This window comes from Aplysia californica, unplaced genomic scaffold, assembly GCF_000002075.1.
Source record: "Aplysia californica isolate F4 #8 unplaced genomic scaffold, AplCal3.0 scaffold00039, whole genome shotgun sequence".
NCBI classification, from domain to species: domain Eukaryota; kingdom Metazoa; phylum Mollusca; class Gastropoda; order Aplysiida; family Aplysiidae; genus Aplysia; species Aplysia californica.
In genome coordinates this window covers 1,368,994-1,391,502 of record NW_004797309.1, presented here as the reverse complement: position 1 = coordinate 1,391,502, position 22,509 = coordinate 1,368,994, and the positions used below count along the sequence as shown (strand labels likewise).

Sequence of the window (22,509 nt, the reverse complement as noted above, 5' to 3'; positions counted from 1 at the left end):
CAGGCAGGCAGGCAGGCAGGCAGGCAAGCAAATCAGACAGACAATCACGCAGATAGACAGATAGACAGATAGATAGACAGGCAGACAGACAAGCTGACAGACATATAAATAGACAGACACACCGACAGTCAGGCAAACAAAAACTGATTGAAAGAAAACTATTCCCCCTTGTCCTAAGACTCACCGTTTTAAACCGGAGAAAGAGATGTACGATACTGTTGGTGAAGTTTCTTGTCCTGATGTCAACCATCATTTTCTCCCCAGGTACGTAGCCATGGCGACTGACAAAGTAGCGAATGTCGAAAAAGCCCGGAGCACCACAACCACAGCAGACAGATACTTCTTCTCTCCTCTTGATCTCTTTCTGGGAAAGTTTGTTATTAGTGATGTATAGTATATTAGGTAATATGTATGTGTGCATCTGTGTGTGTATGTGTGTGTGTGTATGTGTATGCGTGTGTGTGTGTGTGTGTGTATGTGTGTGTGTGTGTGTGTGTGTATGTGTGTGTGTGTGTGTGTGTTTGTGTGTCTGAGCGTGTGTATAATATATAACCTAAGAGTACTTACTGACATTGTGTGTGTGTGTGTTTGTGTGTGGGTGTGTGTGTGTGTGCGTGTGTGTGTGTGTGTGTGTGTGTGTATGTGTGTGTGTATGTGTGTGTCTGTGTGTGTCTGTGTATGTGTGCGCGTATGTATACGTGTACTTGTACGTGTGTACGTGTGTGTAACATTATTATTTTGCTAAAAGTACAAAACAATTCAAGACCCGTCGCATAGAGAACCATTTCTCACTGAAACACTTCAGGCCTAAACAAATTATGTAATGGAATTCCTTTCATTTAAAGCGCACTAATCAATTTCATTTTCACCACAAAGACGAAGGATATGTAAACCCAACAAGTCAGACAACTACTATCGACCCCAATTTTCTCCTTGAGATGGGCCAGAGAGAGGCAACAAGGAACGATATTGTGTCAAATTAAGTTATCGGGGCTTTTTCTGTTTTCTGAAACTTCAACCGCTTCTGAGCCTAAACATAGATACAGGAGAATTTAGAGATCGGATAGTTTTTACCAAAAACAGTTTTAACACACCCGGGTATATCTATGTTGGTTTTACTTTGTTTTAAAAATGTTATGTCTTTTTTCTAAAAGCTCAATTTTCGATAGCTTTTTTTTTCAGATCACTTCTTTCATTTGATATGTGAAAACACATAATGAGTTGTTCTCGTTTTTTTTAAGCTTTACTGTTGGTCTTCCTTAAGACCACAGCTAATTGTAGGTACCTTCTTGGGTTATTCATCAACTCATTTGCCTCCCCGAAACAATTTAGTTAGATGAAAAGCTGAAAAGAACAATATCCAGATGAAATGATCGGTGTACTGTAATTGATTTAATCGGTGTATGGAATGATTGTAGCTTTCTTCCTTTTTTTAGGAGTGGGTATTGGGGAAAGTGTATGAAGCGTTTATTGTTGTTACTGTTGTTGTTATGTTGATAATGCTGCCGCTATTTCTGCTGCAGCTATTGCTGTTGTTGTTTTTGTTGTCGTTGTTGTTGTTGTTGATAAAGGCGGTAGTGTTAATGCCGCTGTTTCATTTTTTCAGTGGGAGGGGTTGGCTGATTGATGAAGTATGTCGGCTGTTAATTAATTTGATTAAATTATTGAATACTACTCCCTCCCCCCCCTTATCCGTTAAATAAAAGAACATTTCTTAACTTGCCCCCCCCCCCTCCCCTAAAAATTGCCGTGGATTTCTGTCCAAGAAAAGCCAGAAAACCATGATGATAACTGTTCCTTGAATATACTTGGTAGTACGAGTTACTTAGCACAAGTTGACACATTAAGTGCGTGTTTATGCTATGTTATAAATATTCGTACTATGATTGGTTCACCAACTCACGTGATCGACAGTGGGTCGGTTGTTGTTGTTTTTTTGTTGGCCTTTTTTAAGGCCTTTTTTCTTCTTATTTGTTTTTGTTGTTCTTGTATTTTCCCTTCCTTCTTACTTCTTCGGTGTTAATATCAACCAAATGTGAAGGGAAAGGAATAAAAACATGTAGATTTCATTTCTACAGGAGTCAGTCAATGAACACTGGTATTAGACAAAAGACCACGAGAACACGTAACCTCTTTCTCTTCTCTCACCTCGGCTATGGGGTCTGTGTTTAGATTGTATTTGCTTATGACAGTAAAGGCTTTCTTGGTGATTTGTTCCACGTGACCAATGACGTCAAGGACACACTCCAGCCAGTAACGCACGTAACCATGACAACCCTCGTAGGATGATGGCAGATCAGACGGCACTGGAAGTTCAAAGGGCATGCAGTGGTTTCCAGCGGGGAGAACGTGCATGTAGGTACTCTCTGGGTCTGAGAAAGACACGGATTATAATACAGCACACTTATAATACATAAGGCTGTTGGTGTATGGGAACTGGTGTTGTTCTCAATCTTAATGGATGCATGTAGGCGCTCTCTGGGTCTGAAAACTGATAAATGACCCATAGTTGTTTTGGCAGTACGTTGATAATAATATCGATCTAGATATACGTGCAAGCACAAGTACACGTATCCATACACCAACATCAATGGATGGAGTGAAAGATCGTAAAAGTATGTTCTTACTTGTACTAATATTATTTCTTGTTTTATTTATTTTGAAGGAAAACCGACCCGGAATGTCTGGAGGTGTCATCTCGAGCTCAGAGACCTATGTGTTCAGACTTCACGTTCACGAGCTGCAGTTGCACGTTCTGCTAGCACGCTACACTAATTATCCATCCATGTTACTCTTTGTCTACCCCTGGCCCTCCTGCCGCACCTCCTCTCTTCAAACAACATCTCTTTCACAGTGGTCTGGCGTCGTTTTAAGTTATCAAAGTTTTGTATTTTTCTGCATTTTTAGTTAAGCGGGGTTTGTTTAGTGCGGAGAATCTGACACACCTCGTTGTTACTCTTCTCTGCTTTCCAACTAATTCTGGCCATTCTGTGGTAGCACAACGTGACAAACGCAGCTAATTAATATAGTGTAAAGCGCATAGAGCCTTCTGTTGAGCGGGGATATGCGCTATACAAATGCTATTTATTATTATTATTATTAATTTGTTTTCTTCTTTCTTTATTAAAGTCCAGGTGTCAGCACTATATAGGAATAGGGAGAAGATATAGTACTCCATCTTGGGGGTTTCTCAAGGGATGATAAAATGCTTGGATGTAAAAAGTTAACGCATTAGGCGGAATCTCGTTTTTGCTTCTGCTATCGTTTGTGATTGCTGCTGCAGGATATTTGCATTGATGTACTTTATTTGAATTAACCTGAGAAACACACAGACCATAAAAAGCACTCTGATATAATGCTGTCGTTGGTGTCTGTTTCCAGGTGTTGTTATTTATCGATGCGCACGATAACTGCTCACAGAAAACACAAAATGCTGGGATTTATTCAAGGCTCAGAATCAACAGTAATATTTTCATGCGGTCTAATCCAGTTTTCTGTTTGTCAATAATTGTGTTTGTTATTATCCTTATTTTTTACGTTTAATGCATTTCAGAATTTTACTGTAAAAACAGTTCATGTCTAAATAAATAGTATTTATCAGTATATACGATTCATTTTTATTTTTAAAAGACAATATGGAGAACATAATAAATATGCAACTTTCCGTTAAGTCCTGATAAACTTTAGATCATGTTCCCGAATAGTTGTGTTTCAACAAGTCATCTTCCTCCGCCATTGTTATAAAACGACGTTAGAAGTCCTATATATGCATTTGATATAGGTATAGGGTTGTTGTCACTAATTTCATATTAAGGTTTTCATAAGAGCTGTACAGTAGACGTCGAATTTTGAAGAGAATGTTACGTGTTCATGTCAGAAACTTTATACAACTGTATGTTATGTTATTAAAAAGACCAATGTTCATCAGGTTGTGTGTTTTTTATAAATAAACCATTCAGCAGTTCACTGTACTTGATGTGACCGTTGTTTTCGCTGCGTCATCCTATTTCAGTTTGTAATGCACGGTAGATAACTCTGCTTTTACTTAAGGAATAGTAAAACATCCAGTTGTCTTCCCTGGCGATTTAAAAAACAACAGCAATGAGGTGAATCATCGTAAAAATAAATTCATTTTTCCAGAATAATGATCAAGCTCATTAAATATATTTGATCGGTGTCGCCAGCAATCGACTAATATGTCCCTTTGAGAACTTTTTATACCAGAGGCAAAAAAAAAAAAAAAAAGTTATGTTGTCTTGTTTTTATCAGGAATCATAAAAATCAAGACAATTGTAATCCTTGAGCATAGCATTAAACTGCTATTTGATGATGTTGAAAGGTGCATCTTTAGCAGAGGTAGAGCTTTTGGGGATTGGGGGGGGGTGATTAAAAATCGAAAAATTCTCCAAATGTTGATTTAAGAATTTAAGTGGATTGCTTGCGACAGCCACAGTTTATTTTCAAAAGCCCAGAATCGTGTTCGTTTTCTACTTTCATCTAATTACAGTCAATATATTTATTTTAAGTTTAGCTCCTTAAAAAAACACATAATATAAAGTAGATCGAGGCATTAGAATAACCATTTCACTTCTCGGCATAATATATTAATAATTTGTGCAGAGATGTGAAATAATTTTTTGTCTTAATTGTCTCTAAAATTTTAAGAACGTTATAATGACTATTCATGACACGTTGGGAGTTGTGGTGTTGTTGTTGTTTTTTTGGGGGGAAGGGGTGGGGGAGGATGCTGCTGTTTATTTGTTTGTTTTCTTTTGTAAAGTCATAATATTTATATTTCTGGAACTCCATCCTCACTGATGCTGTTACTATTGCTTGTATGCTGAGCCTTGACTTGACCCCCCCCCCCAACCTCTCAATGCAGTAAGGTCATTTGAGAGGTGGGACTATTAAATTCAAAATTCTCTTCGATAGGACATAACTATCTGAAATGGGGTGGGGGCTCTAAATAAACAACAAAAATTAAAATTTGAATTTAGCACACACACACGCACAAACACACACACACACACACACACACACACACACACACACACACACACACACACACACACACACACACACACACTAGTCCACTATTGTCAGACTGTAACTTCTCCAACCAAAGCACATCTATCTAGATTTAGCTGGTAGCATACACACAGTTAATGATTTGTCAAATTTAAGATTCATTTTCAAACGTCATTTTGGAAATTACACAAATATATGACGAAACCGTGTAGATGCAGACACAGGGTGCTTGATTGTGGAGTTTGAGGCCGCTCCCCCTGAGGCGAAGGGATACAATATTGTGTGTAAATTGTTCCCTCTCGACTCGGGTTCGAGGATCCTGTGTCGGGATCTGCGCAACTTCACATTTAAATATGTATTAAGTCTTTAACCCAATTGTGAACTTGCTACCTGCAAACCCCTTACGAAACCCCAAAAATAATATCTGCCACTGTACTAGCTACCTACTAAGGTCCTCCCTTCACTTGTCTTGGCCCGCTAGAATAGGCTAATACTAACAAGGTCACCATAGCAGAGACTGTGCCCACCATTTCGGAACTTCACGGTGACATTAAAGATGGTTCCAGTAGGGAACGGGATAGCGGGTGCCCACATCCCTCGTGACTCATCAGAGCAGAGGAAGATAGGACTAACGCTAACATTATTTTTAAAAAAACAAACAACAACAATCAAATAACAAGCATATTGTTTTCTTATAATTATAAACGTAAGCACCATCCCACATAATCACTTATCACCACCATCACCGTCATTTCTAAGGTCATCATTGCTCTCAGATCCTTCACAAACATCTATAATTATCTTAAACATTTATATGTAACAGTTATATATCATAACAATTTTGCACTTTATACATTATTGGGCACTCTCATACGCACATTTTTCTACTAATCAGATGGCGTCAATATCATAGAAATGTGCAAGGGACAAAAAAGCATGAATTTAGGATGCTACTTTCATCCCCGAGCAATAGCGGAGAACGATACAAGGTAAGTTTACCAGCATCTATAACTGCTACTACTACTCCTGCTACGACTACTACTACAATTATTACTATTACATCTACTCTTATTATTATCATTATTAGATCTATTAATACTTTTATTTTTATGAATCATTATTATTATTATCATTACAATAATACAAATAACCCCAAATCGAGTTCCTCTGAGGGAGGGAGACAAAGATAAAACGTTTTCTTTCCGTTCTGTCTGATCCTAGAAACATTAAGGGGGAGCTTTACTCGTTCTCTTTGATGTGTCATTTCATCTTGGAGTCGTCTTCAGTTGACATAATTTACATGCTCATAAAATGTCGGCCACGGAACTGTCATCTGAGCGATGTAAACTTTTCCGCGTCGCTGGATTGCTGGAAAAAAAGTCAGTCTGTATTTGCCAAATATTATATTCACACATTTACCTTTAATAGACTCGAAAATGTGGTCTGCTCCTGCCGAGAAGCTTTTTTTGTTGGTCTTAAAAAATGTTTTGGCTGGACATGTGATGTTCAAAATTGTTTTAATGAAAAGATAATATTTTGGAACCTTTGTATTTACTGCTTTTCAAACAAAAGTGATATTGATCTTGACAATTCCGTTTACTTTATCACTGGCGGCAATTAGTAAGTACCTGAAACGAATACATTTTTCATTATGCTCACATAGGGAAATTCTCATTGGTAAAAAGCATGCGTTTGGTATCACACCAATAGAGAAAATATTTTTTGAAATATACTATTGCTTGTCGTCAGTTTCCATGAACCTGTTTTGAGGCGATGATATTGTGTCTTGCTCAAGACCCACCCCAATGGGCACCCGTGTAATGGCCAAAAGACGAAAGATTCCCCTTTCCAGCAGCTAGGATGTTGCGCATTTAGTCTTTACCATACTATTTCCCCCATTTTCCGCCAGGTAATGAGTATTGGGCTGACGGTTAGAGGCTAAGGTAGCGCTAAGCACTTCCCTTGCTCGACCCAAAATTTCGTCTATGAGGTTGACATGGTTAATTAAATTGACGAAGTTGAAAATGATATTATTTCGTACAATCAACTGAACCTTTGTATAATATATAAGTTACAAGATTGTAAGCTGTCACTTTACCTCAAGTACCAAAATGACACTAAAGTTGTTCTTGTCATGGCAATGAGTCTTCTCCTAATGCTATCTTCTCTTTATACTCACCAGCCCCATACAGGATAGTTGTGGTCTTTGAGTAGATCTCGGTGTCTGCAATCGTTCTGACGTTCTTCCAGGCCTTCCTACGCTGCTTGGCTAGTCGGTTCATGTGTGGCACGGGTGATCCTTCTGCCCACTCAACGCGGCCTTCACCATAAAACGTCATTCGTACCCCTGGGATGACAAAAGACATGGCGGGACAAAATAATAAATGTCGTAGGTATCATATACATCACACTGTCCAAGTTTTAACGAGCACCCTCCCCCCCTCCTCCTTCCCTGTCAAGAGTTTGCATTTGTTGATGGTATTATTGCTGTTGTTGCATTGTTTTTGTTGTTGTTGAGGGTGGTGATGGTGGTGGTGGTAATTGTGGCGGTGGCGTTGCTGCTGCTGAGGTGGGTTTTTTTGTTGTTGTTGTTGTTGGAAGTAAAAACATGGCATTTTCTTATCCAGCGGCAATCTCAATTCAAGGTCTTCGACCTAAAGTTTAAAGAAAACTTAGGCCAATGGGTTAAGTGACTACTGGTCTAATTGTTCCATTTTATCAACCGAAAATACTTGCCACATTTTATTTCACTCTAATACTTGGCTGGGCCGATATTTTTAATCTTATTGTCAGGACACTTAGGAAATATCCTTGAAAGCCTTCAAATCAGATACATCATTTATGTAAACTGCCGGCAGGTGTATACTGCTCTAAATATCGATAGTATATATCTCACCTAAGAGTAGCAAATTCAGCTGCCAGCTATAAAAAAAAAATGTTGGGTGAAAAGCAATAAAATTAAGATCAATTAAAGGTGTCTGACGTACTGCTTACACAAAAACATTAAACATAATTTAGAAACACAATATCAGTCGGCGCATCCACATAATAAAGAACAGAGTTAACATGCTGGTGTTTTCGTGAAGCATGTGTCTATGGTACCAGTTGTAAATTCATTACTTAAGATTTTGTGCTTTCAATTACGATAGCTTGGCAAGATTCATAATCACTTTTATAGAAAAAAACAAACAGAAAATGAATTGTGACATCTCTTAATCTATCTACATGTACAAGCAAACAAAAATAATAACCAACTATGTAGGAGCTCCCCTCTTTCAAAAATCTTCTTACTAGAAATGATCCCCCATCCTCCCCCCATCCTCTCTCTCTCTCTCTCTTTCTCTCTCTCTCTCTCTCTCTCTCACACACACACACACACACACACACACACACACACACACACACACACACACATTCACTCTCTAACTTTCTCGTTCTCTCTCTCTTACCCTCGACGGGGCAAAGACGCTTCATACAGTTCTATACTTTAGCCCACGTCTACCTCATTGACCGGGCCGTTGATCTGGTCTCTCGGCAAGACTTTACACACGATGCGTTGGCGCATTTTTAAAAAGAAACGTAAATTCTTAACTCATACCGGTTTGTCAATTAATTACATACTGTTTTCTTCATCAAAAACTTAAGGTCGCAAGTGACAACACGTATGTAATGGCGTCCAAAAAAACAACTTGAAAATGTAATCACCCAAAAATCATGTTATACAATAACACTACAAGTTCATGCAACATACCAATGTATAAAGCTGAATAAATTCTGCATCATGTGACACTTTAATATTTCAACTATGTTTAGAGACGCCCGAGATATGGTCACTCAAATTTGACCTTTAAAAATCTGGCTTGGCAAAATTGTGCGAAATCAGAGAAACGCAAAAGTGTGTTCGCGCGTATATTGACATGAAGTGCATTACCATTGGTGGAATGGACATGCATTGAATATCAAATGGAATGAGAATATTATGGTCTCTCCAATAAACATCATCCTCTGGTGATATTTTCAAACAGATTGGAGAATACAGCAGTTACAAATGGGACACAAAACCGGGACTTAACAAAACATGTGCCCATTATAATTAATTTTGTTTTTGTTTTGGTGCTATTGGTTTCGTGTCGAGCACGAAATCTTTTATGCACATGGACTGTGTTAGTTACATTTTGGACAAACTCATATGTCAGTGAGGAACAGAGGCCCCGAAACTGTCATTGTTTTGGGTGGTCTGGGGTGGAATTAACAAAACTGCCCTCATGAGAATCCCTGGATGGCTTGATTTAGTGGAATGCAACACGCAAGTGTAGGAACGTCATGTCAAACACTTATTTCCGTTATGGTGTCCTTCAAGTAGACATCTTCATGTATAGAAAGGAACATTCTCACAGGGACAATACCACAAAACTATTCTTGGAAAACCAAATCATATCAACGTCGGAGTGGTCACCAGTAAATGTGAGGCAGCGTGGTGGAATCAGGTTCTCGTCAATGTTGAAGCATGTAGAGTTATTGGTACCATCTTAAAGCTTGTTAACTTGTCTTTATTTGTATGAAAATAATATCCATTTATCTTGAATACAAGTCGAGATATTTGCCAATAAAGGAGGTGGGGGGTCACCTGTTTTCAGAGGTAAAATTAGTGAGAAAATGGCCGCCAAAGATTAGTTATTTCCCTAGATTAGGAGTCCGTGGTAACTGAAAATTTACATTTTTTGTGAATTTAATCAACGTTTTTCAGAAAAATCCACACAGAAATGAGTTTTTTAATGGGCATGAATGGCGTTCAGCAAAAAACCGAAAATTTGATAAAAATTCACAAACCTGCCGAAAAATGCAAGTTTCTTCACTTTGATCATTTTGACAAGAGCCTGATTCCACCACGTTGCCTCACAAATAGTCCCGGTATGAATCCTACAGGTAAGTGAAGAGTGAAGTACCATGAAACAGCAGCTGAAGAAAAGCTACTTTGCTCCCAATTCAGACCCTTTGTTTACAACTCTCTATGACATTTGGGATGAAATGAAAGATAGTTATGTCCAAAATGTAATAGATTCGAGGCCCAAAGGGCTCATGCACTATACAAAACTAATGGCAAAATAACAATGGGCAAGTTAAGCGTGGTATATGAGATTCCTCTGTTTTCCGTTTTATTTGAAACTGTCGTGATAAATTATCAAAATATAATATTGTGTATTGCTAAACAAGATTCACCATTCATTGGATATGTGTTATTTATGTCCATTCTATCAATATTGATGTTCCTCAATACACGTGTGAAAACAATTTTACGTCTCTTTGGTTTGGCACAGTTTTGCCTAGCATGATTTTTTAAGGTCAATTTTGAGTGACCATATCTGGGGCGTCTCTTAACATATAATATTATTATGAAGTTTTTCTGTGTCATATGATGCCGAATTTATTTAGCTTTAAATTAATGTGCTGCATGAATAGGTAATTGAAGGCTTTAACACCGTGCTTTGGTGATCATGTTTTCAAGTTTCTTTTGGACGCCACTGTATACGCGAATCTGTGTTTCTAACTTGTGCATGACAATTCAAAACCTACCAAAACATAGCCTTGGGTCTGCTATTACAGGTGTTACGAGGGAGTAAAAAAACATAAAAAAGACGGGAGATTCGGACGATTGATGTTTGATGGGAAAGAGGGAGCAAACCACACAAGACCGCCTGTTAGCTACAGGCTTTTTATCCTCATCTTCATTCATCTGTCTGGGCTTTTCAAGTAAGTTGCTATGGGTCTACCCTGCCTCGTTTGCCCTCGAAATTACCTGTGAGAGCTAGGTCCAAAGCCGTTTTGTCTGTTCAAGTGCACCAGAAAATCGCTGTCACTTTCTATTTGTTTCGATCAGCGAGCAGCCCACGTAAGGTTCTTCAAGAACTACCTTATTTGATTTGTTTGGATTGAACGGACGAAAAATTAGCAAAATTTTCCTTTCCCAACTAAAGCTTTTATCTACGATGATGATGATGGTATTGATGATGGTGTTGATGATGATGGTGGTGGTTGTGGTGGTGGTGGTGATGGTGTTGATGGTAGTGGTAATATTGGTGGTGGTAGTGGAAAAAAAGAAAAGATATTATGGAACTGCTTCGTTTTCTCCTGGATAAATAAAATAAATGCCCTCCATCACTTTCCCTCCACACCCTCTCTGACCCATATCCCGATGCAGCACTATGTAGACTCCTTTAAATGTGAAATCATGAAGTATACTCGCATAATATACGGTTTTACATTGACTCGAACTAAAAAAGGAACGTGCATTCTTTCTCAGGAGTGCCCACCTCGCCAGCTACGCAAGGTCCTTCATTAGGATTCGGCAATTCTTCTCCATGACATTCGTCAAGGCAGCTCATGAATAATGCTAGTTCAGCGGCAATTTTCCAACCACCCTGTAACTCTTCATGAACAGACAGCGATGTTGTTGTTTTTTTAAAAATAATCTCGTTGTTTTGTTTTCTTTTGGGTTTTTTTGGTGGAGTTTTGTTTCTTAGTCATGACCACGTTTAACCCCTCCCCCAATCTCTCTCTCTCTCTCTCTCTCTCTCTCTCTCTCTCTCTCTCTCTCTCTCTCTCTCTCTCTCTCTCTTTCTATGTCTGTCTGTCTGTCTGTCTGTCTGTCTGTCTGTCTCTCTATCTCTCTCTCTCTCTACCTCTCTTTCTCCCCGCTCTCTCTCTCTCTCCCTCTATTTCTCTCTCTTTTTTTCTCTCTCTGTATATATATATATATATTACCTATCTATCTATCTATCTATCTATCTATCTATATATATATATATATATATATATATATATATAATTTATATATATATATATATATATATATATATATATATATATATATTACCTATCTATCTATCTATCTATCTATCTATCTATCTATCTATCTATCTATCTATCTATCTATCTATCTCTGCCTCTCTCTTATCTCTCTCTCTCTGTCTCTCCTTTTTCTCTCTCTTTCTCTCTTTCTGTATATATATATATATATATATAATATACATGCATATTATGTATTATATATTTTCTGTTGTCACGTTTTCTTCCTTTTCCTCCATCTCTCTCACCATATTCTCACATCTAGGTTACAATCAAAGAGAGCATTTGGTTTTCTCCTCTTACAGAATTTCTATGGAGTCCTTTGAAATCAAAGTTGAATTTTTTTTAATGTTTAAGCCAAAACATCTAAATCTAGGTCTTCTTTGTTAAAATAAATAAAAGCCGTAAGTTCACCAAAGAGTTGTTAGAAGACAGATAATACCCATAGACCTCACAGTGAGAATCTAGATTAACTCAAATACTGGATTGCATAATCTGCTAAATGCATAGTTATTATTGTCCTCCCAGGAAAGTGGATATTATAGGCATAACAGACCCTATAACAAATCAGTGATCTTAGCTTCTTTGGAAGCATAATATGCCAACAGCCTAGCTGCCCTCCCCATCCCACCCCACCCCACCCCCCAAAATAAAATAGAATAAATAAATAAATAAATAAAAACATATAATATTCGTAGCTTTATTTGTTCATCAATAACCTGTCATGTTCATCCAATACACTTTTTAAATTGCAGGATCACTTTAAAATACACCAAATTGTTATATGGTATTGATCATTAAAGGCATGGCTTTTCGATAAAAACGAATCTTTTCCGAAAAAGAACCCGCACAAATGATTTAACCTCTGACTCAACAAGTTGGATCCCTGAAAAGTTGAAAAGTACAGATGTAACGTTTGGCTTTCGCTTACACATTGCTTTATAGTCGCGTACCTCTTAAACGTTTGTGTTATGACAGTGATCGATTGAAGGACCACCTGTATTGACCCAATAAATTTAAAAGTTCCGCAAACAAAAGGAATACTCTTTACGTACGAGTCCAAGGAACACATTTTAGAGTTGTTGTCCTCGTGTTTGGGATGCATTTTGTTCGATGTTTTGCAAACAAAAGGCTTTCTGTCGAATAGGCTACATGTAAAAAGTATTTTTTCATGCTACCGGTATGTGTAACCGATCATAGGTGTCAGATTTGTTAATCGTTTCCTCATATCATCTTTGATCGTTATGCATCACAAATGTTTAACACAAATGAAACATCACCATTAACCCTATTTACTTTCTTACATGCTTACGACACTGTCAATCAAAGGGTATGCCTAGTAACTTTAACTTGGAGGATCCGTTAAATGCCAGGGCTAAGTAGGTAGTCGTAGGCTAAATTATCATCACATATGGGAAGTCCGCTAACACAAAGCCCCCGAAAAAGACCGGATCAAGTTACTACACCCTCTCCCCCACACACACACACACACACACTCTCTCTCTCTCTCTCTCTCCCTCTCTTTCTTTCTCCCCCCCCCCCCCCCTCTCCGCCTCCCTCAACGTTTACCTGCTTTGTCATTTATTCGTATTCTTTCATAGCGATGTGCGTACGTGAGTCATCAAGCACGCGTTGACTACAGCATTTGTCAGGTTCTTAAAGTATCGCCGTAAAATATGTCAGTTTCAGGTAAACGCCCACATGGGACATTACGTAAGGCTTGCAATTGATACGCAAAAAAGCTAAACTTTCCTTTTCTTTACAAACAAGCTTTGTATTGCATTGAAAATACTGGGGCTACGCTTACATTTCATAGCTTTCAGTGAGTTTTGTGTCCTCATTGGCGAGGTGCAGATTTGATACAAGCTCTTACGGGTTAATCCTTGTCCCTGGAAATTGTCAGGTGGTCTCAATCAAGCTTCCGTTGCCTTCTCAAAGTTTCTTCATTTGTGAGTCACGAATGACTGAAAAGGGATTTAATTTCATATCTGTAATAGATAACGGCACGGAAATTATCTTCTTCATGGAGTAAAAAGAACAAAATATAGCAACAACCATGATTTATCGACGAAAACCACCTTTCAGCAAACCCACTAGTACTATGCTAGCTTTAAAACCATTTTCATTTTTTCTTTGGCTCGGTGGTTGTGCACATATTTTTTCTACCCTTCCGGTAGTTCTGGCTATTGGTTTGTTTCCTAATACAAAATGTTTTAAAATGTTACAAAATTTGAATTACCTGGCTCATGATCTACAATGGACGCCCACAGATGTTCCCTGAAAAAATAATACGGGAATGTAGTATTTCAACTCCTCCCTTTTTAAAAAAATGTTGTTTTTAACGTTTAGGTCTGATGAGGGCCCATCCATATTCTTTTTTAGCGCAAGGACGTAAACAGAAATCAAAGTAAGAGTTTGGACCTGGGTAAACTGAACTTGCTTCCGACTAATCGGCAGAGATTCTGACATGAAGATATTGTCTAGACATGTTTGATATTGTGGAGACATGTTTGTTCCTAAGCCGCTCGAGCAGGTGGCTCTAGGACCACAAATGCTGGGGTGAAGAAAGACCTCCAACAACGCGAATGACAAGAAACCGGTTTTTTTAAAAGGGTTACGTTAGATTTGCCTCGCCCTTCCGAGACAACGTAGGTGGGGCCACAAGCTATGAGATTCTAAGTATCGTGTTACTGGAGCTTTCTTGAGACAAGTCAAAAGAACCCAATGAAGGCAGTTTAGGAGGCTGAATTACTGTAAAATCCTAGGGCTGAAGTAATCTATTCTTGCAACGCCTTCCTGAGACGTAGCTTTTGAATACTTTTACCTGGCTAGATTTTTTTCCAGTTTCATTCCTCCCCCACCACACGTTTGCTGAACGACTTCGAAGTTTAGAATACAATCTAACAAGATGCACGCAGAAAAAAGTTCATTTTTTTCTCTTTTTTTTTTTGGAGGGGGGGGGTGAGGGGTGAGGATTGAACAAGCGGCAACAGTGGCATTCCTCCTGCAATGCTCAAAACAAACAGACTTTTCTGATATGGTGCAGAATCTAAAGTTTCGGCAGAATCTAAAATCCATTGAACCTGCAAATTCATTGTCACATTTTCAACGCCGGAAACACAATGTGTACTTCTGTTTGTGTATTCCATTTGCACACATTTTTTTTAGTTTCTCGAATTGTAATTTTTTGCAGGCTAAAATCCATACTCTAAAATCTTTTTATTGGATAGGTCAACTAATTTTTAGAGGGAAGTGTAGATGTCGGCTATTAAGAAAACCTTGTAACCTGGAGTTTATTGGATTGTCTGGGCCCAAAGTGAAAAAAGTTTAGTCGGGATGAGTCTTTAAAGTGTATAATCAGGCCTACGACTGGATGAAAAAACAGACTGACTGACAGAAAAATAAACAGACCAGTAGACAGGTAGACAGACAGACAAATAGACAGACTTGTAGACAGAGCGACAGAGAGGCAGAGAAACAGAAAGACACACAGCTAGACAGCCAGACAGACAGACAGAGGAAATGTCACAACAGAAATCCACGGGTCAAAAAGGGGGCTTGTTGCTTATATGAAATAGTACAGTGAAGGCCCTTTCGTCATTTCCATTTCTTAAATTCAAGATTCTTGTAGATTTTTAGAAGGTATCTATTGTGATATATTATGCTCATACATATTGATCAGTATTTATTCGGTTACATACTGTTTGGAAAAACTTGAATAGAAAAACTGAACTCTTTGAAACTACAAGAAGCCGTGCCTTTTACTATTTAGTTAAAAATTCCGGTATGAGTATACTTCAGAGCTCAAATATCAAAATATAAAGTTGTGTAACATGTACACTAGTACGTAGATTTTCTCTCTAGACACTTGTACTAGCTAAATCGCTTTTTAAAAAGTGCGAATAAGCTAAAAGGCGAAATTTGGCTCAAATATATTGTAATGTTAATAAAGAAGGAAAGCAAAGCCACGAACAGGGATCAATCAATTTCCGAATAAAATGTCACTAGACAAGTTATGAATGAAAAGGTTCAAATTTGGAGTTGGGAAAATGTGTTATGTTTAGTTTTAGAAAGGTTTTACGGCGCTTGCAACTGCATAAGGTCATATTTTTTAATGAGCGCCAAGGGGTGGATGTAAACAGAGGACTCCAAACGGGGAATCACGCTTACTCTTCTCACCTCTCTAGCCTCAACAGCACAAAGTCCGCTTCGACTATCAAGCACCCCGAAAACACCAGTTCACAACAGAGTGACAAACATATAAAAGAAGTAGAGGAATAATGACGATAGTAAGGATGAAGAAAGAAAAAGCAACAGTTCCACCCATGTTGTTCCGGCACAGTATGAACATGACATTGATAAATCAGCCTATTTACAATTCTACTGTGCATAGGAACTACCCCACCCCCTTTTGGGAAGGGAAAATGTGTTTCTATTGGTCCATTTTTCAAGTGCCAGAGACAAGTTTTGACCGCCCTTATGTATTGTAATCTGCATGTTGAAAGTTTTTTTCAAACGGGCGAATTCCTTTGATCTTTTTAGAATAAGTCAAGATTCCTGACTCGAACATTCAACTATGCAATAAAGAAGCTTCTTTGATATTGACATTTTAAGCACATTTCAAAAAATGTCTTTTTCATGGGGTGGGGGTGGAGGTTGAAAGTACAGCAAAAATGTTTAGCGGGTAGGAAATGTGAACACAATTACTAGCTTATTTTCGCCTGACTGCAGTTAAAATGAGTTGAACACAATCGCTTTGTTTACTCTTCTCGGGTTTTTGTATGCGGGTCTAAAAGTTAGATGACCAACAGAATCTAAAAGCTCATTACTGAAAAAATGAAGGTTCCGACATATTTCTTTAATGTAAGCCTAAAGGGGGTACCAAATTTAATTGGAAGGTTAACAGCATACACCATATTAAAACGTTGATCTATTTTGATCAACACCACACTTTAGCCCTTGCCTATAAAATACGATCCAAAAACAATATAGCCCTTTTGGTCTAGGTGTTATGGTGTTCGCCTTTCCTCTTAAATAGGTTGAAACCTGACATCGACGGAAAATTTTCTTTTTAAAAATCTTCCTTCACCTTCGTTCCTACTCTCTAACAATGTTCGGCCATCTGCTTTCGTCTCCCTTAAACAAGATCTGACACCTAGATCTAGTCTTCTCGGAGGTCCCGTGTGCAAGTTGCGCACGTTAAATGTTCCTTTTATGGTCTTAAAATCGATAAGAGTAGGCTTAGGTCGCCACCCGAGTAAAATTTACTCTGTGGAACATATATTTTGTAAGCAACAAAGACACCAAGTTGACCGTAACTGTATACACATTGGCAACCTACTGGTATAAAGAATCATGACATTGTGTAACACATCTACACTTTGCCTTATTTTACATAAAACTGCAAAATAAGCCATGTCATGAGCCTGTATAACACCTTCTGGTTCTGTAAACTCATTAATGTTCTAAAGGAAAAAAATACTAGAAATATTTTTGGAGGTTGGAAAACTTAAAAAGTGAATTGAGATCACAGGCTGCTCATACCGTTTGATTTTTAAAACTCATACTGGATCTAGATCAAGTGACAATACCTTTAATGAAAACATAATATCACACGGATCATCAATATCTATTGTAATCGATACTGTGACCCAAAACTCGTACACATCCGTCTTTGGAAACTTTTTTGTAGTCGTACTAAGATAAAGAGTCGATTCCACTGATGGGGTCATTGTCGACATTCAAATAAGAAATTTAAATCCTTGCCTTACGTTCAAGGGAATAAAAGGTTCTGCCTCGTCAGGCATTATTCACGGGGTTGTATATAGGTGAGTTGTTGGAACACGGGGTTGTATATAGGTGAGTTGTTGGAACACGGGGTTGTATATAGGTGAGTTGTTGGAACACGGGGAATGGCCCTTATCGTAAGACACTTTGATGAAAAATAACTGCATATACTTTCTAAAAAAATTACCTCATTTTGAAGTCTATTTTTGCTATGGATACGTTTAAAAATATTACTATGAAAAACTGAAATAAGAAATGAAAGTGACAGAAAGAGAAAGTTTAATAAAAAAGTGTTTAGCAATCATTATAAAAGGCATTCTTCTTTTCTATAGTTTGTAAAAAAAATATTTTTCAAAATATTCAGAATGTGACTATTTCTAAAAGGGTAAATAATATTTCTATTTTATGACAATACGACACTATTTAGATCATGTAGGTAGCTGCTTCAACCCTTCGTGCCAGGGTTCACATGGGCTGGGAGGAATACAGTGTCCAAGCAGTGTAGATGCAGACACTTGATTTTTTTAAAAAGCAGGAATCAAACCCACGTTTTGTGCGCTAATCGATACTGCATATATGCCGGTAAAATATAATTATGCTTACATCTGTTTAATAGGCATGATTAAAACAATAACACTTGAGCATCGACATTGTGTGTCGTAAAAGTCATTAATATTAATATATCATAAAGTGAAAAGATTCGACTTGCATCTGAAGGCCATTGTGAGCCTCCACTGCTTTAAGATTAGTTTTGACGTCACTCCACGACGTCTGACCTCGACAAGTCATATCGTATGCATAGTCTATAACACGTGACAGGTATAGGCTCACCTCTGACAGGCAATGGCGTGCTGATGTCCAGAGTGACCTTTCCCTCCAGGACACCGCCCGCCCAGCAAACTGACCTGCGGTCGTTGGTCAGTATGGCAAAACAAAGCACACGAGCCATAGTAGGTCACTGACCGGTATATACACACACACACACACTACAGCTGTATTTATTTATACTACTGGCTGCTATTCCAACACCGGTTAACAGTTTCAGGATTTATCACATGGCGGGGACAAAAAAAAGGTAAGACTTTTGTTGGCAGCAAAATGATTTACGCTAAATGCACTCCAAGTGACGAACACCCCTTCTTCTACAGAGATGTCCTTGGCTGGGAGCCTCACATTACGAGCAGAGACCCGGGGCAACCATTCATCTAAAATCAGTGGGAGAAAACACGTCCCAAATGCACGCAATGATGAAGAGTTATCCCTCACGACATTTAACGAAATCTTACTCCATAAAACGTGCAACTTAATGTCGTCTTTTTTATGTCTCTTTTTTCCGTCGCTGTCCACAGTCCTCGGAAACTGATAATATATTTTATTTGAAAAGGTCTCGAGAAAATCAACATCCAAGAAAAAAAGCACATGAATATGATCCCAATACACAATCCAAGCGGCTCACTTCGCTGCACATCGCGCACACAGCGACAGCTCCGCGTTGTGGTATCCTTACTTACTTTACAACTTCCGTTTTCCTGTTGACAGGCAATTAGAACAACGAGATTGCATATAGCACAGCAATCTAAAACATTCTGCTACGACTGTTTTCACATACTTTAAATTTCGACTACAATCTACAGATATGCCAGCCTACAGAAAATACAACGATGTTGTAAGTAAAGAACAAGTAGACTGAATCTAGCGGCTCTCAATGGCCTAATTTTGTACACAGGCGTGTCCCGGCCAAATAGTTGGAAGCGAACGGTCTGACGCATCGTGATGAATTATGGGCCTAGGCCAGATGACAGGACCTGTGTAGTCTTCGTTGTTTTCAGGGATACTTTTTTCTTTTTATTTCTCTCCTCTTCATACGGCTTGCATTCGCCTGCCACAATCTCTCCTCCCCCTCCCCCCCACCACAACACAAACATACACGACCCACCCCTCCTACATTCTTGTAAGTAGGAAATTGACTTCTAACAAGCCGATGAACCCTGTTGGTGCATTATATCGTCTCAACAGAGAAAGACAAACACAGCAAAGGTGCTGGTTGGGAAGAGATAGAGTAGAGAAAATGTTTGTTATATTTGGGGCTATTTCAACCATCTTTTATTTGTATATATATATATATATATATATATATATATATATATATATATATATATATATATATATATATATATATATATAGAGCTGATCCAAGATGCCAAGCAGAAAGGCAAGCCCGTTTATTTTCTCACACACCCTCACACACGTATATATAGATATATACTCTGTGTGTGTATGTGAGAACACAAGGACTTCAAGACATCTGCCAGGATGCCTTTCTTTCTTTTTCTCTCACGCTTTAGCTGTGTGGTGTGTAGAGAAATAAATAGCTGTGTGTATTTATGCCTCCGAGCGCAGGCGACCTCACCTCTTTCAATGGCAATTATATTGACTTCTTTTCGAGATAGGACAGAACATTTTTTTCCTGGGAAGCAAAATAAATGTATATATTTTTACATATTTATACTCACTCTCCCCGCTCCCCAATATATATATATATGTATATATATATATATATATATATATATATATATATATATATATATATATATATATATATATATCAATAGCAGGTCATTTAAAAGTTTGTGCCATTACGTTCTAGCTGACAAGGAAAACGATTTGTTTAAAAAATGTTAATAACTTTCTTGTTTATGATTCAATCAACACCGAAAGCAAGAAAATGCACCCGGATTATGTTTTTCAAAAAACAAAATTTCCTGTTAAACAAAGGAAAGAGAGTAAATCATTTAGCCCCTGTACAGCGTGCTTTTCAGTTTAGATGTATCAGCAAGCAAAATCTCCCTAATCAACCTGTTTATTTGCAAGGGTAGACGTGAAGAAATCTGTAGCAAACATAATTTTCCAAGCAAAAGGTCCATTTTGCAATGGGCTTTAAATTTTGAAAGATTATTGTTATAGAAAATAAGATTTGAATTCTAAACTCTGAGTATCACACGGTAGACAACCTGTGAAATCAACGTACTCTTGAAAAGGTTATGGTGGTCAGTCATTTGATGAACTCTGAGTGACCCCTCATCACCTTATCAAAATTCTGGAGGGGTTTTGGACTTTTATTTTATTGAGCATGAAGGAAGAAAGAACCAGCACTTCTAGCGAGATAGGGCTGCTTCTCAAGACACCAGAGCTGCTCTGGGCTGGGTCAAAATCCATTTTGATTACAAGGCAATCAGTCCCACTGAGCTCAACTGGACTCCAAACAATCGGGATACGAGTCTCCTTCACTTTCACCATTTGAAGTGTTTGAAGTGTTTGAAGAAAGACTTGAGAGAAACCATCACGGAAGGCACCACAGAGATATCTCGAGCAGTGTCAACGCATGATTGTCAGTTTCACTCAACGTGTCGGAATGTGCTTTACTCGAAATTGGAGGTGCCTGGAAAATATCTTGTAACATAGTTTGTGACAGTCACATTCTATTTATTGTTATTGAAACTTAATCATTCAGAAGGATGTTCCACATTTCTGCAAACTTTGGGGTTCGCACTTTTTTATTCATATCGGCGTTATCGGCATTCATTAAACTGGTCGACACCCTTCAATAATGTCTCACGATACACATAATGTGAATATTAATATGGAATGTGAACAAAGCAGAACAATACATCCACAATTGATTGTAGCACACTTTTGTCTACGAGAAAAATTTTTTTTTTAGCAGTCAGTCGTTGAAAAAAGAAGCAAGTGCATTTCTTATCATTACAACTCCTCCACCAAAATGATGGTGGGAAACGATCAATGTAAAATTTTGAAATTTGCCCAGGTTGATTAAAGGTGATCTAAATTCTAGGACTGGTGTCATGGATGACTTTGTTTAGCCTTAAAATGTGGCTTCTTTTGTACATGGATTGCACACTTGCGAACTTATCTCAGGTTACATGTATATGGATTTCGATGTCAGAGGTCGTAGGTCTCGGGATTCAGAAACAAACGCATTTGGTCTTCAACGTAAACAGTTTTATAAAATTAACAACTTCAAATATTGAATTGAATAACAAATGGAGACGAGCAACGGAACACCACTTGTATTGTAACCAAAGGCAAGTCAGTCGTAGATTATATTTTTGTAAGTACGGATGCGTTTTAGGATGTAGTTAAGGCTTTTAAAAATAACCCTTAGATCAGTCTGACTATGTTTCCTTTTAGTCTAACACTTACAAAGCCTGCCATCAAATGTGAATCCATAGAACAAGAAGTTTTGTGTCTTTTGTATGATATTCAGAAATGTTTTTGGGAACATCGGTTGAAGACTATGTACAGGCATTAAATGATAACCTGTTAAGTGTTCAAAATGAATTTTCTGATCTTATCCATATGGGAAAAACAAACAATGCTGTTAAAAGGTATACGCTGTCAGTGTAAAAAATAAACCCATTCATCCTTTGGGAGTTTCTAGTTTAACAAATAAACAATAAGGTGCAATTGTAGAAGTTAATATTACCCGGTTTAAAATGATATAAACAATAAAACGGGGGATTCTCATTGCCTAAAGGTGCTCGCCTTGCACTCAGTAGGTCCCGGGTTCGAATCTGGAGAGTGACGCAACCTTTTCTAATCTAAAATGTTCTCCTTTTGCATCATTTCCAGCTCTCCAACAATGTTCTGTCGTTGCTTTGTCTCCACTTTCCTCACCCCCTTTGTCCCCTTCACTGCGCTCCTGACTCTACTGCTTCTCCTTTGCTCCTTCTTACTGCTGTTATTCAGCCACACACTTGATCTTATGGTAGGTATTAGGTAAGACCAAAAACTAGGTAAGACCTACGCCTGCTAGCCTTCTCGGAAAAG

At 38.1% G+C, this 22,509-nt stretch overlaps 1 protein-coding gene across 1 annotated transcript in view; it reads right to left on the bottom strand.

Moving 5' to 3' along the window:
* Positions 1-19,412, bottom strand: part of LOC101847017 (arrestin domain-containing protein 17) — a 22,274-nt gene extending 2,862 nt beyond the window's left edge. The window contains exons 1-4 of the mRNA XM_005091997.2: positions 18,493-19,412; positions 7,208-7,375; positions 2,149-2,372; positions 185-364 (exon numbers count right to left, since the gene is read on the bottom strand). Coding sequence (XP_005092054.1) covers positions 185-364; positions 2,149-2,372; positions 7,208-7,375; positions 18,493-18,610 — 690 coding nt within the window. The 5' untranslated portion in view covers positions 18,611-19,412. The remainder of the gene's footprint in view (positions 1-184; positions 365-2,148; positions 2,373-7,207; positions 7,376-18,492) is intronic.
* Positions 19,413-22,509: the final 3,097 nt, after the last annotated feature.